Below are 13,615 nucleotides of genomic sequence, written 5' to 3'. Positions count from 1 at the left end.
TAGGTCAATAGTTGGATTTAGATTTAGACTTGAACTAGGCCATTCTAACCCATTGATCAGCTTTGATCTAAACTAGTGATGCACCAATATGACAACTTTGGGCCACTGTCACAATTAACATTCCTGCTAAGACCAATGAGCGATATTTACTGATATTATGTATTATATATATTTTGAAACAGCATCGCTGTCATGTGATCAACAAGATGGAAATAAATATGGGCAGAACTTGGAACTGCTAGCTAAATTGTTAGCAGTGCTAACCCTGCTAACCCTTTGGCTAACACTAAACCACTAGATCAGTGGTAGCTGAAGCTAATGCTAACTCCAATGCAAACTATATTTGCTCTTGAAAGGTTGGGAGGAATGTCTTGGTTTTTAATTGTATTCATTTTGAACTTTATTCCGCTGAAACTTTGCAAAACATGAAGTTACTAACCATCTGATAATTTTAGTGGAAGGTTTTTGCATTAATCGTTTACAAAGTTAGTAAAAATTATGAAGTGCTAAGCAAAACTATAACAATTAAATTAAAAATAGCTTTGCTAAATATTTGCGTAATATTTATCTTTAATGAACTCTGAGCATCTTTCCCATCCTCATCCATCCATTTTCTAACACCCTTGTCCCTAGTGGGGTCAGGAGGTGCTAACCACGCACACACACACACTCACACCGAGGGAGAATGTAGAGAGATCATTTAACCTGACAGTCATGTTTTCGGACTGTGGGAGGAAGCCGGAGAACCCGGAGAGAACCCACCATGCACAGGGAGAACATGCAAACTCCATGCAGAAATGGTTTACACTGTGCAGCTCTCTTCCCCATCCGTCCTGGAGAAAAGCCTCCCCACAGCATGATGCTGCCACCGCCATGGTTCAAGGTAAGGATGTTTTTCTACCGCACATAGTTTATTATTTAGGGCAGAAAGGTTTTGTTTTGATATCATTTGAATAGAGCATCTCTTATGTTTCTGTCCCCTACATACATTTGGTAGATGTGCAGCGCACCAATCACGCAGGAACCACCGATAAATAAATCAGGATCTGCTCTTTTATAACTACCTAGCTTTCAGGTTTACTCCTCCTCAGACTACACGCTCACTCTTAAGGCTTCTTCTGCGGGACAGCTGAGTTTCCGTGCTGGCGCATGCGCTGTGCATCCGTCGGAGTATGAGGAGCAGCTGAGGAGCAGATCCGGAGGTAAACAGGCGGTCTGTCGCTACTTTTCATAAGAATGTCAACCCGTCGGCAGGTTGGATGTTCTCTGAATGCTTCTCCTCCAGCAGCAGCGGCTCACGGTCACAGCTCAGGCTGTTATTGAGACTGAGCTGCTTCATCTCAGCTGAGGCTAACTGTTAGCTGTTAGCTCATCTATTCAAAGTCAATGGAGATTCAGTCCGTTGAGCTGCACAGCTCTCATGCTAACTTCTCCCGTTTGCTTTGAAACGTAGTGGAAGATGAGTAGCATGTGTTTGTGAACAACTCTGAGCCGGGAGCCGCGGCGCTGCTCGCTGCAGTTTGACGCTAACAACAACAGATAGCATTAGCTTTTAGCCGCTGTCAAATATCTGAGGATCTGGGAGGCGGGTCTTGTTCTCCACTGACAGCTCTGTGGGCCAATCAGCGTCCGAGGCTGGGAGGCGTGTCTTTGTTTTTAATTGTATTCGCTTTCAATTTCTTTTCTGTCTTCTTTTACATATTAATTATGAACACATACGATATAAAAAGTGTTTTCAGAAACGTAGAAAACAAAAGGATGAAATGTTGGGCGGGGTTTGATGTGTGAAGCTCAGAAAGTAGCTCTTCAGACAGCGCCATCTCCTGGACAACTGAGAGAATACAAACACAAACATTCATGATGTGTCACAACGAGAAGTTTCAGCTTCTACGGCGGCTCTGTGTCTTTGTCCGGCAGATGAAGACTCCACCAGACAGGTCAGGAATCACCTTCGAGGTCGGAGCTCAGCTGGAGGCCCGAGATCGACAAAAGAACTGGTCTGCTTCTCACACACACACACTCACACACCCAGCATATGTTTTCACTCTCCTAGCCATCCTCTGGTGTTCCAGTTAGCTGCCCAGTCAGCCTCTTTCCAATGATATAACTTGTTAACTCAACCAACTTTAGTAAAATAGTAAAATAATGGCTTTGTTGGGGAGTTACTTAAAATTATAAAAATATGTTTTTTTATAATGCGTTACTAATTTTTGACTGTAACTTTCCTAACAGCAGCCCAAACTAGTGTATTAGTCTTTGTTTGTAATTGTATCGTATGACAGAAGAAAAGTCTGTCATCAGTTCTGTGCTGATTAAACAGGAACATTAGGATAATGACGTTGGAATACAATAGAAGTTATTTCTCAAATTCTTTTTATACATAATGTTTCCAGGGTTGTTTGTGGTTAAATTCACGGTGGGAAACATTAAGTAAATCAGTTCAGCTGATCCTGTTTGTTGTGAATCACCTGAGCTGTTGTCTCTGCAGGTATGCTGCCACTATTGAGAAGATCGACTATGACAAGGAGCGGATTCTGGTCCACTACCGCCAGTGGAGCCGTCGACACAACGAGTGGTTCCACTGGAGCTCGCCGTACCTTCGTCCGCTGGAGCGCGTCAGCCTGAGGCGGCAGGGCCTGACGGCGCCGCAGGCCCAGCCGGTACCGACGCTGCTTATTAATGCTAACCTGTTTATTTATCATGGTTACAATTGTTTTTATGTTTGGTTATTGCTACAAGTAAAACCTTAGAATTTAATTTATAAATATGTTTTTTAAATAACAGATTGTTTAAAAATATGTTATAAGAACAGATTTTTAAATGAAAAACAGTCTGATTATTTTCTAAATAATAAAGTTTCTAAATTATTTTTTATTAAAAAAAAATTCACACATTTTGTTTCTGCTTATTTTATAAATATTAAATCTGATTATGTTGTTATAACATTTGATTATTTTAAAAATGCAAAAAATTATTTAACAAATATGAAATATTTTAAAATATTTACATTATTATTTTCTAAATAATCATTTTATTTTGCAAGTATTTTATTTACAGTGAGAGAAATGTCTGACATGAAACATTCGTGTGATTCGGTTCGTTTGAAGCCGGATCCAGAGCGTTTCCTCCATCTTGTCGTGTTTCTGTCAGATCATCAGGTTTCCGTTTTTCTCCTGTTTCCTCTCTCAGGTTTTCGTTTTGGGCTCCAAAGTTCTGGCCTGTTGGACCGACTGCCGCTTCTACCCGGCCAAAATCCTCAAAGTCAACAAAGACGGTGAGACTCAACTTTGACCTTCCAACAACTGAACATAAGAGTTTCTTATGAAACTATCAGAATAAAGTTTTATATTACTAGAATAAACACAAAATATTACCTGGAAAAAATCGTAAAATTACTGGAAAAGTTTCTTTAATGAGAGCAAAACATTTTGTCACCTGGAGCAGCTCGTCTAGAGTCTCATTGGTTCCTTGAATAAACCGTCGTTTGTTTCAAAGTCCTGCTAGTTATAATAACTGGACACTGATATTAAAAATCATCCTTATTTGTAAAACTGATCACAAAGTTTAACTTCTTAAAATGCTCAACATTCCTCCTTTTAATTTCTGATTACTTTTTATGTTGGAGTAATGAAGTAAAATTATTACTTCATTGTTCTAATATTACAACTTTATTCTTGATATTTTGACTTTATTTCTAGTATTGCATCAACCTTCTTATTTGACGTTTTTCTCATATTATTACAACCTAATTCTGGTAACTTTTGTATCATTTAAATTTTTTCTGTTTTTTTCTAACTTTGTTTTCTTAATATTATGAGCTTGTTCTTTTGTCATTATATCTTTAGTTCTGGTTATTTTGACTTTATTCTCAGGATGTTTTTTCTTTGCCTGCTCCTGATTCACATCTTTCAACACAGATGTTTCTCTGATAAAAAGCTTGTTCACATCTGGTTCTGAATGTTTGAAGCTGCTTGTCTGAACAAAAGAAGGCTTGACTGTCCAGACTCAGGCGCCTGTCGCTTGTGACAGAAAGTGCAGAGCATCATGGGGACAGTGGGTCGGAGCTCAGTGATTCTCAAACAGGTTTCTGTGGGACAAAATGAGCCAAACATCTGATGCTGCTGTCAGAGGTCAGAGCTGAAGGAGGAGGGAGGAAGAGGAAAGAACCAGGAGGACCAGGAGACGCAGGAGGAGGAGAAGAAGGGAGGAGAAGAAGAGGAGACCTCAGAGGAGAAGGAAGGAGCAGAGGAAGAGGAGGAGGAGGAGAGGAAGACAGCAGAGCCTTCGTCCTCTCATCCACCAACGAAGAAGAAGATAGAAAACAGTGAGTTAAGATTTGACCCCTGATGTTTCTCTTCAGCTTGAAGGTAAATATGGTTTGTTTTTTCTCGTCTTTCAGACAGAAGTGATGTAGTTCAGAAACAGCCAATCACAGCAGACGCCACCCTGGCAGCAGTTCCTAACCCCGCCCACATAGACAGAGGTAACCAATCAGCTCCAGGTCGGTTGTTCTTCCTGTAGTCGTCCATCTTGTGTTTCCGTTTGGTGATAACTTTGTGGCGTTGCTTCATAAGCTTCTGATTTATTTCCATCCTCTGTTGCTTGAGTGTTTCCCTCAAATCCTGAATTCACAGTTAGAGCAGATTAAATCCAAATTAGAGGAGCGTTGATCAGTTTTCTGGCTGATCACTGATCTTTGAAAAGCTGGACGTGCCAATTCTGATTTTTTTTTTTTTTTTTTGTCTGAGAAAAAGTTGCTAAATATTGTCGGGATTTCAGTTTTAGATCTTTGTGAAGGTAGATAGATCAGTTTCTCATTTAAGGATCGGTCCATCTCCAGTTCATCCAATGTTCCTCTCGTCCTGCTCAGATGTCCTGATGGAGCGCCAGGCTCACCTTCCCACCACACACAAGTTCAGCAGAGAGCCACGTAAGCTCCGCCCACCACTGGGTCTCCATCTTCCCCACTGCAAAAATACAAAATCCTTCCAAGTATTTCTGGTTTCTATGGAAAATATCTCAGAACAGTTGAAATAAGACAAAACTAATTTACAAATAACTTTTCAGAAAGATAAAGGAGCTTGTTTTAAGTTAATTATTCCCTGATATTGATGAAAAGCACAGTTTTAGTTATAACATTGTTGACTCAAAACAAGCTCCTTTATTTTGCTGAGAAGTTACCTCTCAGCAAAATGAGAAAGTGTTTTTGTGTTATTTCAAGATGTTGGCACCAGAAACCAAAGTATTTGTTTAGGTTCTGTTTCTGCAGCGTGTCACTGGCTGTGTGCTCCTGCAGTCTACAGGGTGATAAAGAACCAGCCTCCTCCTATTCTGTCCATCGAGTTGGACCACAACCCCTTCAAGTGTCCGGCTGCCGGCTGCTCCAAGTCCTTCAGGAAGGCCAGCCTGCTGCACTACCACATCAAGTACTACCACTCCGAGCAGCACCTGGACAGCGGCGGCGCCGAGCCGGAGGCCTCCAGGTGAGTCCAGCTGAGTTCAGCACCACAGCCTCTGTGATGACCCCTGACCTCCTGTCTCCACTGCCGCTGCAGGAGGAAAAGGTCTGCTTCTGAAGGAGGCGACTTCCCGTCCAGCAAGAAGGCCGACGTCCAGACCGGCGCCTGTCGCCGTGACGACAGAGAGCAGAGCATCATGGGGACCGGTGGGTCGGAGCTCAGTGATTCTCAAACAGGTTTCTGTGGGACAAAATGAGCCAAACGTCTGAATTCTGTCTGCAGAGCTGAAGAAGGAGGAGAGGAAGGAAAAACCAGGAGGACACGACAGGAAGGAGAGGAAGCACTTCCTGCGAGTCAAACTGAGGAAGAAGAAAAAGAAGAAGAAGAAGAAGAGCCAGTCAGGTAACGGAGGCTCTGGATTCCTCCTCAGCCTGCTTTTCAGTTCAGATTATTAATCTGATTAGTTTACCCTGATTTCTGGATTATCTCTGTGTTCGTCCTGTTTGCAGGATTCTGCAGCAGCGACGACGATGCCCCGGACCGACCGCCCCTCACTCTGAAGCTCTCACACTCACACGGTCCGAGCAGAAAACACTCCAGATATTCACTTTGCTCTTTAAAAAAACAACAAAACGCTGATTTTGTTTCTGCTTCCAGTCGACGACGGCAGCGACTGGTCGACGCTGACGGCTGAGAGCGGCGAGGACACGTGCTGGCCCGTTGCTATGGAGACGGAAGACTGTGAGGTGGTGAGGTGCGTGTGTGAGGTGGACGAAGAGAACGACTTTATGATTCAGGTAACACACACACGCACGCACTCACACACACACACACACACACAGTCCATAAAAAATCAGCATCGGGTTTAATTTTCACAAATGTTGTGTGAAAATCTTTAATATTTTATTTTTGAAATAAAGAGAAATACTTCATTTAATTTAGACCAAAGTGGTTCTGAGACATTAATAAACAGTGAATTAATCAGTAAAACTGATCAGATTCTGGGCTCTGAATTTACTGATTTCTATCTCTTAAACTAAACCTGTCCTGTCACTCTTGACCTTTTAGTAGTGGTGTACCTCAGGGCCCGGCGCGCCTCGGGGCCCGGCGCGCCAATATGAAATAAAATTCATACTGGCTGTGCTTCCATCTACTGTGAAGTTGGCATAAAAATGTCAGGTCACCGTTAATCTGGAGCGAATCAGCCACGCAAAGCGTTTTTTCATCAGGTGTTGACTTTATTAATGGCTGTGATAAACAGGAAGTAGAAGTTGAAAACAAGACGTCTCCCCTGTAGCGTTAACTCTTTTTCAAAAAAGCCAAAAATCTTCCTACAGCTAGCGTAAAAACTTGAAAACAAACATAAACTTTCCAAATGGAAGGAACTATTTTAGTTTTAGCATTCCCATCAACCTTTTCTAGTCAGCTTCTCCTTTTACTTCTATAAATTCAATCTTTTCTTGTTTTTTTTCTGTGATATTGTTTGATGGTCTTATATGGATCAAACCCAGAGGGAATCTCTTTCTGCCATTGTGTCTCTACAGTGCGAGTCGTGTCTGTGCTGGCAGCATGGAACCTGCATGGGTCTATATGAAGACAACGTTCCTAACAACTACATCTGTTACTACTGCAGGCAGACGTCAGGTAGGATCCCCTCCGCTGCGCTGCAGGGGCAGAAAACAGGAGGAACCTTCTGATCCGTCTGCTTCCTCTGCAGGCTGGAGGCGGGCCCAGCGCTTCCTGTCTGAACCCGATTTGCTGATCTCGGGTCACATGTTTGGCCTGTCCTGCGTGAAGGAGAACTACTCAGAAATCAACGCCTCCAAGATCTCCCACACCAGCCACCTGCTGGCCCAGACGCACAGCCTGCACCAGGTCCTGAGCGGCCTGCAGCTCAAGATCAGCCTGCTGCAGTGAGTACAGCAGTCAGCCCACCACCAGGGGGCGCACATCTATAGAAACTGAAGCAGAGTCACCACCAGGGGGCGCACATCTATAGAAACTGAAGCAGAGTCACCACCAGGGGGCGCACATATACAGAAACTCCTCAGCAGCTCTGCCTCTGTCTGTGCAGCTCTCCGTCCCACCCCGACCTACAGCTGTGGAGATCGCCATGGCGACAGGAGGAGGCTCTGAACCTGACATCCGGCCAGCAGGACGAGCCGCCCATCTGTTACGTCAGCAGCGAACACTGCTACCAGAAACCAGAGGCATCATGGGAAATGGCTGAGGACAAGGTAGGAGAGGTCAGTCTGGCTTCAGGAAACGAAAATAAAAAATAAACTTCACACTCTGTGAGGCTCCCTGCAGACAGAGTTACACCTCTTTAAGTTCTTCACATTTTTCTGAGACAGATCAACACAGAGGAGATTATCAAATGAAAGAAAGTTGGCACATTCTGTAAATTAAACCACTTAAGCCTTGGAGTGGCCTAGTCAAAGTCCAAACCTTAATCCAGCTCATAACCTTCAGCAAGACATTAAGATTGATGTCCACAGGTGTTCTCCATCCAGTCAAAGTTTTGGCCGAGTAATAAGAGGAAAATGAGCCGACCCCAGTGGGAGCTCAGTGATCATTTTATTTTATTTAAAACCAACCTCCTGTTACATGAAATCCCATTAAAGCACAATAAAATGTAGAAATCTTGGGTTCTAATTGTTTCTGTTTGAAGCCTGAAGATCTGAGGAAACAACCGTCTCTGAGCTTCATGGACGCCGACGCCGTGAGCCACTCAGACGCTCGCTTCTTCCTCAGCATCAAACCGGAGAGCCGCTCGGAGGACGCCGGCCACGCCCACAGACAGGCCGCCGTGTCTGTGGCTCAGTGTCGGCTCAACCTGCTGGAGCACGTCGAGGCGCTGCATCACCAGATCACCGCCAGGATGGACCTGATCGAGCGAGAGCTGGACGGTAACACACGGACACACGACAGGTTTTAAATTTATGTTTCCACTCTGATGAGGAAATTGAGAAACTTTTCTTTTTCTCCCTGCAGTTCTGGAGTCTTGGCTGGATCACTCTGGGGAGCTGGAGCCTCCAGACCCTTTGTCCCGCCTCCCGCAGCTGAAGCAGCGAATCAGGCGCCTGCTGAGTGACCTGTGTACTGTGCGGCGCCTGGCAGTCTGCCGCTGAGCGACTGACAGCCGCAGGCGAGTGGAAACGTAACGCTCTGTGAGTCGGTTCTGCTGGAAGAACTTTTTTGTAAAAAGAGACTAAACCTGGAGCTGACCTCTCTGACCTGTCCTCTGATTGGCTGGCTGCTCCGGTTACAGACGCGCCTCCAAACATGAACACAGATCATTTTATAACTCAGATTTTGTAATTGCACTAATGTTAATACCAACTGTAATTATTTCCTGTTTTGTAATTTCAAATGAAAAAAACACAATGATGAGTTTTAAAGTTAGTTTTTTTTCCAGCAGCAGAGTTTCAGTTTCATCCCCAGAAGCTTCATTTGTTCAGCTGTGAACAGACTGTATGCAGGATACCTGGATACAGGTATCTGGTTTTGTAGAATAAACCAGATGAAACTCCTGATGGATCAGGACGGATTTATTTCTGAGGTTCAGGTTCGGTTCACTTGAGGACAGATGAAGGATCATCTGAGCTGAATCATTCTGTCTGACATGTGATGACAGCAGAATTGATCCAATCCTGAAGGGTTCAGATCTTCTCTGTGATCCATTAGTCTGGTCTGGTTCAACAGAACCTGATTGGCCCTTGTTCCAGCTTTATTAGCGTTAGCCCTGTGGAGGTTCTGGTTCTGCTGCGGTTCTGTTACCCGCCTGATCTCCTGGGTCAGATGATGAAGATGATGATCCAGGAGATCAGGGAAGCGTCTGCAGCAGCAGATCTATCTGTTGGCCATCATAGGTGGGAAAGCACTAAATTTATGTTTCTGGTTAAAAGGTGAATGCAGAAAGAATAAAAACCTGTCGGCCAAATGAAAAATATTCATCTGAGTGAAACTTGATCCATGTTTGGCTGATTAATCCTTCATCTGCTGAGCTTGACTTTCCACTCCAGATATTGAATGAAACTGATGATTTCAGCTCTTCTGCAGCAGATCCTGCAGGAATGTTGGTGTTTTACAAACAGTCTGGTTCCAACTAAAACCTGTTTATATATCCGTACAGCATAAGTTCTGTCACATCCACTCAAATATTCACTGTTTTAATGAAGATAACTTGTAAAAGCTCCCAGACCTTAGATTCTGTTTTTCTGTAGTTTTGTTTTTACATCGGTGCTTTATGAGCTTCCCTCTACAGACAAGCAGAATCAGTTTTCATTCCCACAGTTTCAGCATTTTTTGTTTCTTTTTACTGAGCTAAAAGAGCTGCTTCATTTCAGTTTAGTGAGAAGAAAGATGCTGGTGCTTCTTCACAGCACAGCTTGGAAATGTACAAATGTTAATCTGAATGTTTTTATGCTTGTATAAGAAACTGTACAAACCTGTAGATTTATTTTGATAGAGACGGATGGACTGTTTTTCAGAGAGGAAAGTAGATTTTTTCCTGAAAATAAAGCAGTAAAATGTCTTCAACACTTTGTTCTACCCGCTGGTTTTGATCTGATGGCGACGCCGTTAAAGCGTCTGTTTCCTCTCCTGTCAGTAGTTTAGACGTAAAGCTCTAGATGTTCCTCATTAACGCCTCGAAGCTTCGCTGTTCATTTAGTTTCAGGATGGAGGTTTTTGTTTTTCAGAGATTCTTCCATTGAATAAAAATGTTGAAACATGACCTGCTGCAAGTTTTCTGTGTCTGGATTTTTCCTGAACCATGAACATAATTCTGAAACATCATTTTGTAAAAGATCTTTATTTGGCAGTGAACACATTAAACTAAATTCACAAAAGTTTTATAAAAGGTTCCTGTGAAGTTTTACTTTTCTACACATCAGTTTATTCAAAGTGTTTTATTTACCTCGTCATGCAACAGGGGTGTCCAAACTTTTAGTCCCCCATCCATCATCCATCCATCCATCCATCCATCCATCCATCCATCATCCATCCATCATCCATCCATCATCCATCCAACCATCATCCATCCATCCATCATCCATCCATCCATCCATCATCCATCCATCATCCATCCATCCATCCATCCATCCATCCATCATCCATCCATCATCCATCCATCCATCATCATCCATCCATCCATCATCCATCCATCCATCCATCATCCATCCAACCATCATCCATCCCTCATCCATCCATCATCCATCCATCCATCATCCATCCCTCATCCATCCATCATCCATCCATCCATCATCCATCCATCATCCATCCATCATCCATCCATCCATCATCCATCCCTCATCCATCCATCATCCATCCATCCATCATCCATCCCTCATCCATCCATCATCCATCCAACCATCATCCATCCATCCATCATCCATCCATCATCCATCCATCATCCATCCATCATCCATCCATCATCCATCCATCATCCATCCATCCATCATCCATCCATCATCCATCCAACCATCATCCATCCATCATCCATCCAACCATCATCCATCCATCCATCCATCATCCATCCATCATCCATCCAACCATCATCCATCCATCCATCCATCCATCATCCATCCATCATCCATCCATCATCCATCCATCCATCCATCATCCATCCATCATCCATCCATCCATCCATCCATCATCCATCCATCATCCATCCATCATCCATCCATCCATCCATCATCCATCCATCATCCATCCATCCATCATCCATCCATCATCATCCATCCATCATCCATCCATCATCCATCCATCCATCCATCATACATACATCATCATCAATAAATCATCCATCCATCATCAATCAATCATCATCCATCCATCATCCATCCATCATCCATCCATCATCCATCCATCCATCCATCCATCCATCCATCATCCATCCATCATCATCCATCCATCATCCATCCATCCATCCATCATCCATCCATCATCATCCATCCATCATCCATCCATCCATCCATCATCCATCCATCATCCATCCATCCATCATCCATCCATCATCATCCATCCATCATCCATCCATCATCCATCCATCATCATCCATCCATCATCATCCATCATCCATCCATCCATCCATCCATCCATCCTCTTTTTTGTCACCTGACTCTAAAATTCTGGCAGACCAAGTAAAAAAAGCAGTTAAATGAAGCATCCTGATTTTCATGTTTCTTGTAGAGAAATCTTTTATTGTTTTTAAAAGATTTTGTGTGTTTGCAGTAGTAAAGGAAATGACCTAGTTCTTTTAGGCTCAGTTGAACAAATTTATTCAATAACGACAGAATAAATAAAGTTTGTTTTTCAGTGAAGTCTCTGGACATTCGTGGTTCTACTTATCATAAAAGCCTAGTTCTAAAAACACAAATATCTCTTGTGCTCTACTTAATATTTTCTATTGTGAGAAAATTATATCAATAGTTTACTCATTAAAATAAAAAGTTCCATAAATTTGGACCACAGTTTGTGATTGAAGTACTTTATGCCTCATTTTAATAAACTGTTTCATGTCTGCTTTAAACAAAACAGACTTTGAGAACATTTCACCATTTTTACTGCAGAAGTAGATTACTAACTGATGGTAGTCTCCATTTAAATGTTTTACATCAACAAACACATTACATATTGGGGGAAAATGAGGTAAATCAGAAAAAATGAAATACTTATGAACTACACCTCAAATTATCCAACTGATCTCAAAGCAAATTTGTAGAGAAATTAATGAGAAAAACAATTTTTATTTTTTACAAAGTGTTCTTCTGTCTGGAAGAACATGAAGCAGAATTAAAGGATGCTGTAAAGTTCAGCTGTATTTACTGTTAACGCCGTGGCGTCTGTCTGAGTCCTGCTGTCTGTGTTGGTGTGTGTGAGCGGCAGTAACAGTGTTTCTGTCCGTACAGCAGATGGTCCCACTGTGTGTTTTCACACCGATGTTTCCTGCCTGAGCAACAATCTAAATCTGTGCTGCACTGGATGAGAGCAAACAGAACCATGAACTGTAAAATGAACTGAAGTCCATTCAAACTGCCGTACTTACATTTAATTCAGTTCTGAACATTTTCACATTTTTACTCGCTGTTTCAAAATTATGACTGTTTCTCAATATTTTAGCTAAGATATTAAAACAATAATTAATATTTACTAATTTCACTTATGTTTTCATATTAGTGAAAATGTACATTATTGAGATGGAGGAAGGTTGACTGGGAAATTTATGTAGATATTTTATTACACCTAACCAAAAAAACATCCATCTATAAACATAAAGTTCCAACTTTCTGAAAGATTGTTGACGTATAAAAGTGAATCCTTATCCTTATGTTCAATGTCAGGTGACTAAAACTTTGTGGTTGGATATGCAAAATGCAAGATGTAACAGATTTGTTTATTGGACTCAAGAAGGTTTACCCTGAAGAAAAGGAATGATTTATATAAAATCACCAAGATCATTTTACAGAGAAAATAATGCTGTCTGTAAAAAACACAACCAAACAAAATAAACAATATACTTCATTTATAGCTGTTGTTTTTGTTTTGTTTCATATTTAATGCATCCATTTCTCTCCTTATTTTTATTTCATTTGTTTTCTTATAAAGGGAAATAAAGGACATTGAAGAAAAAATAATTAGATTAACTGAAGTAATGCATTTGATCTGTATAATGCAAATTGACCAAATAAGTTCAAATTAATACAAGTAAATATAGGAAGAAATTTAAGAAAGTGTTAAGGGTAAATATAGATAAATAAACGCATATTCAACTGTAAACAAAGATATGATCTTGTAAGTCAATAAAGTTAATTAGAATTAGAATAAAATAAAAAAACGATGGATACATTCATGTTTTGAAAGGCTGACAAAATGCATTATTATTATTATTATTATTATTATTATTATTATTATTATTATTATTATTATTATTATTATTATTATTATTATTATTATTATTATTATTATTATTATTATAAAATCTCATAATGATTATTTAGAGCCACACATAACAAGCTGACTTTTTCTAATGACACATAACCAGAATCAACTTTTATGTATGTGGATTATTGGGGAATATTTACTGGGCTGACATGAATCAGTTTTGTTGTTTTCTGTTCTAATTTGTCCCTGAAGTAAACATCAAGGCCCCG

At 41.3% G+C, this 13,615-nt stretch overlaps 1 protein-coding gene across 1 annotated transcript; it reads left to right on the top strand.

The window, feature by feature from the left end:
- The first annotated feature begins 1,079 nt into the window (after window positions 1-1,079).
- LOC122833628 (PHD finger protein 20-like) lies at window positions 1,080-10,197 on the top strand. The gene is given in 17 exon segments (XM_044121388.1): window positions 1,080-1,202; window positions 1,918-1,997; window positions 2,489-2,660; window positions 3,190-3,274; window positions 4,004-4,324; window positions 4,400-4,483; window positions 4,871-4,930; window positions 5,297-5,483; window positions 5,556-5,665; window positions 5,742-5,861; window positions 5,969-6,037; window positions 6,117-6,256; window positions 7,004-7,103; window positions 7,177-7,372; window positions 7,534-7,705; window positions 8,131-8,368; window positions 8,454-10,197. Coding segments are annotated over 16 exon segments (2,271 nt in total). The 5' UTR covers window positions 1,080-1,202; the 3' UTR covers window positions 8,591-10,197.
- The last annotated feature ends 3,418 nt before the right edge of the window (window positions 10,198-13,615 follow it).

This window comes from Gambusia affinis, linkage group LG01 (genome assembly GCF_019740435.1).
Source record: "Gambusia affinis linkage group LG01, SWU_Gaff_1.0, whole genome shotgun sequence".
NCBI classification, from domain to species: Eukaryota; Metazoa; Chordata; class Actinopteri; order Cyprinodontiformes; family Poeciliidae; genus Gambusia; species Gambusia affinis.
This window is presented reverse-complemented; position numbering and strand designations above follow the sequence as displayed.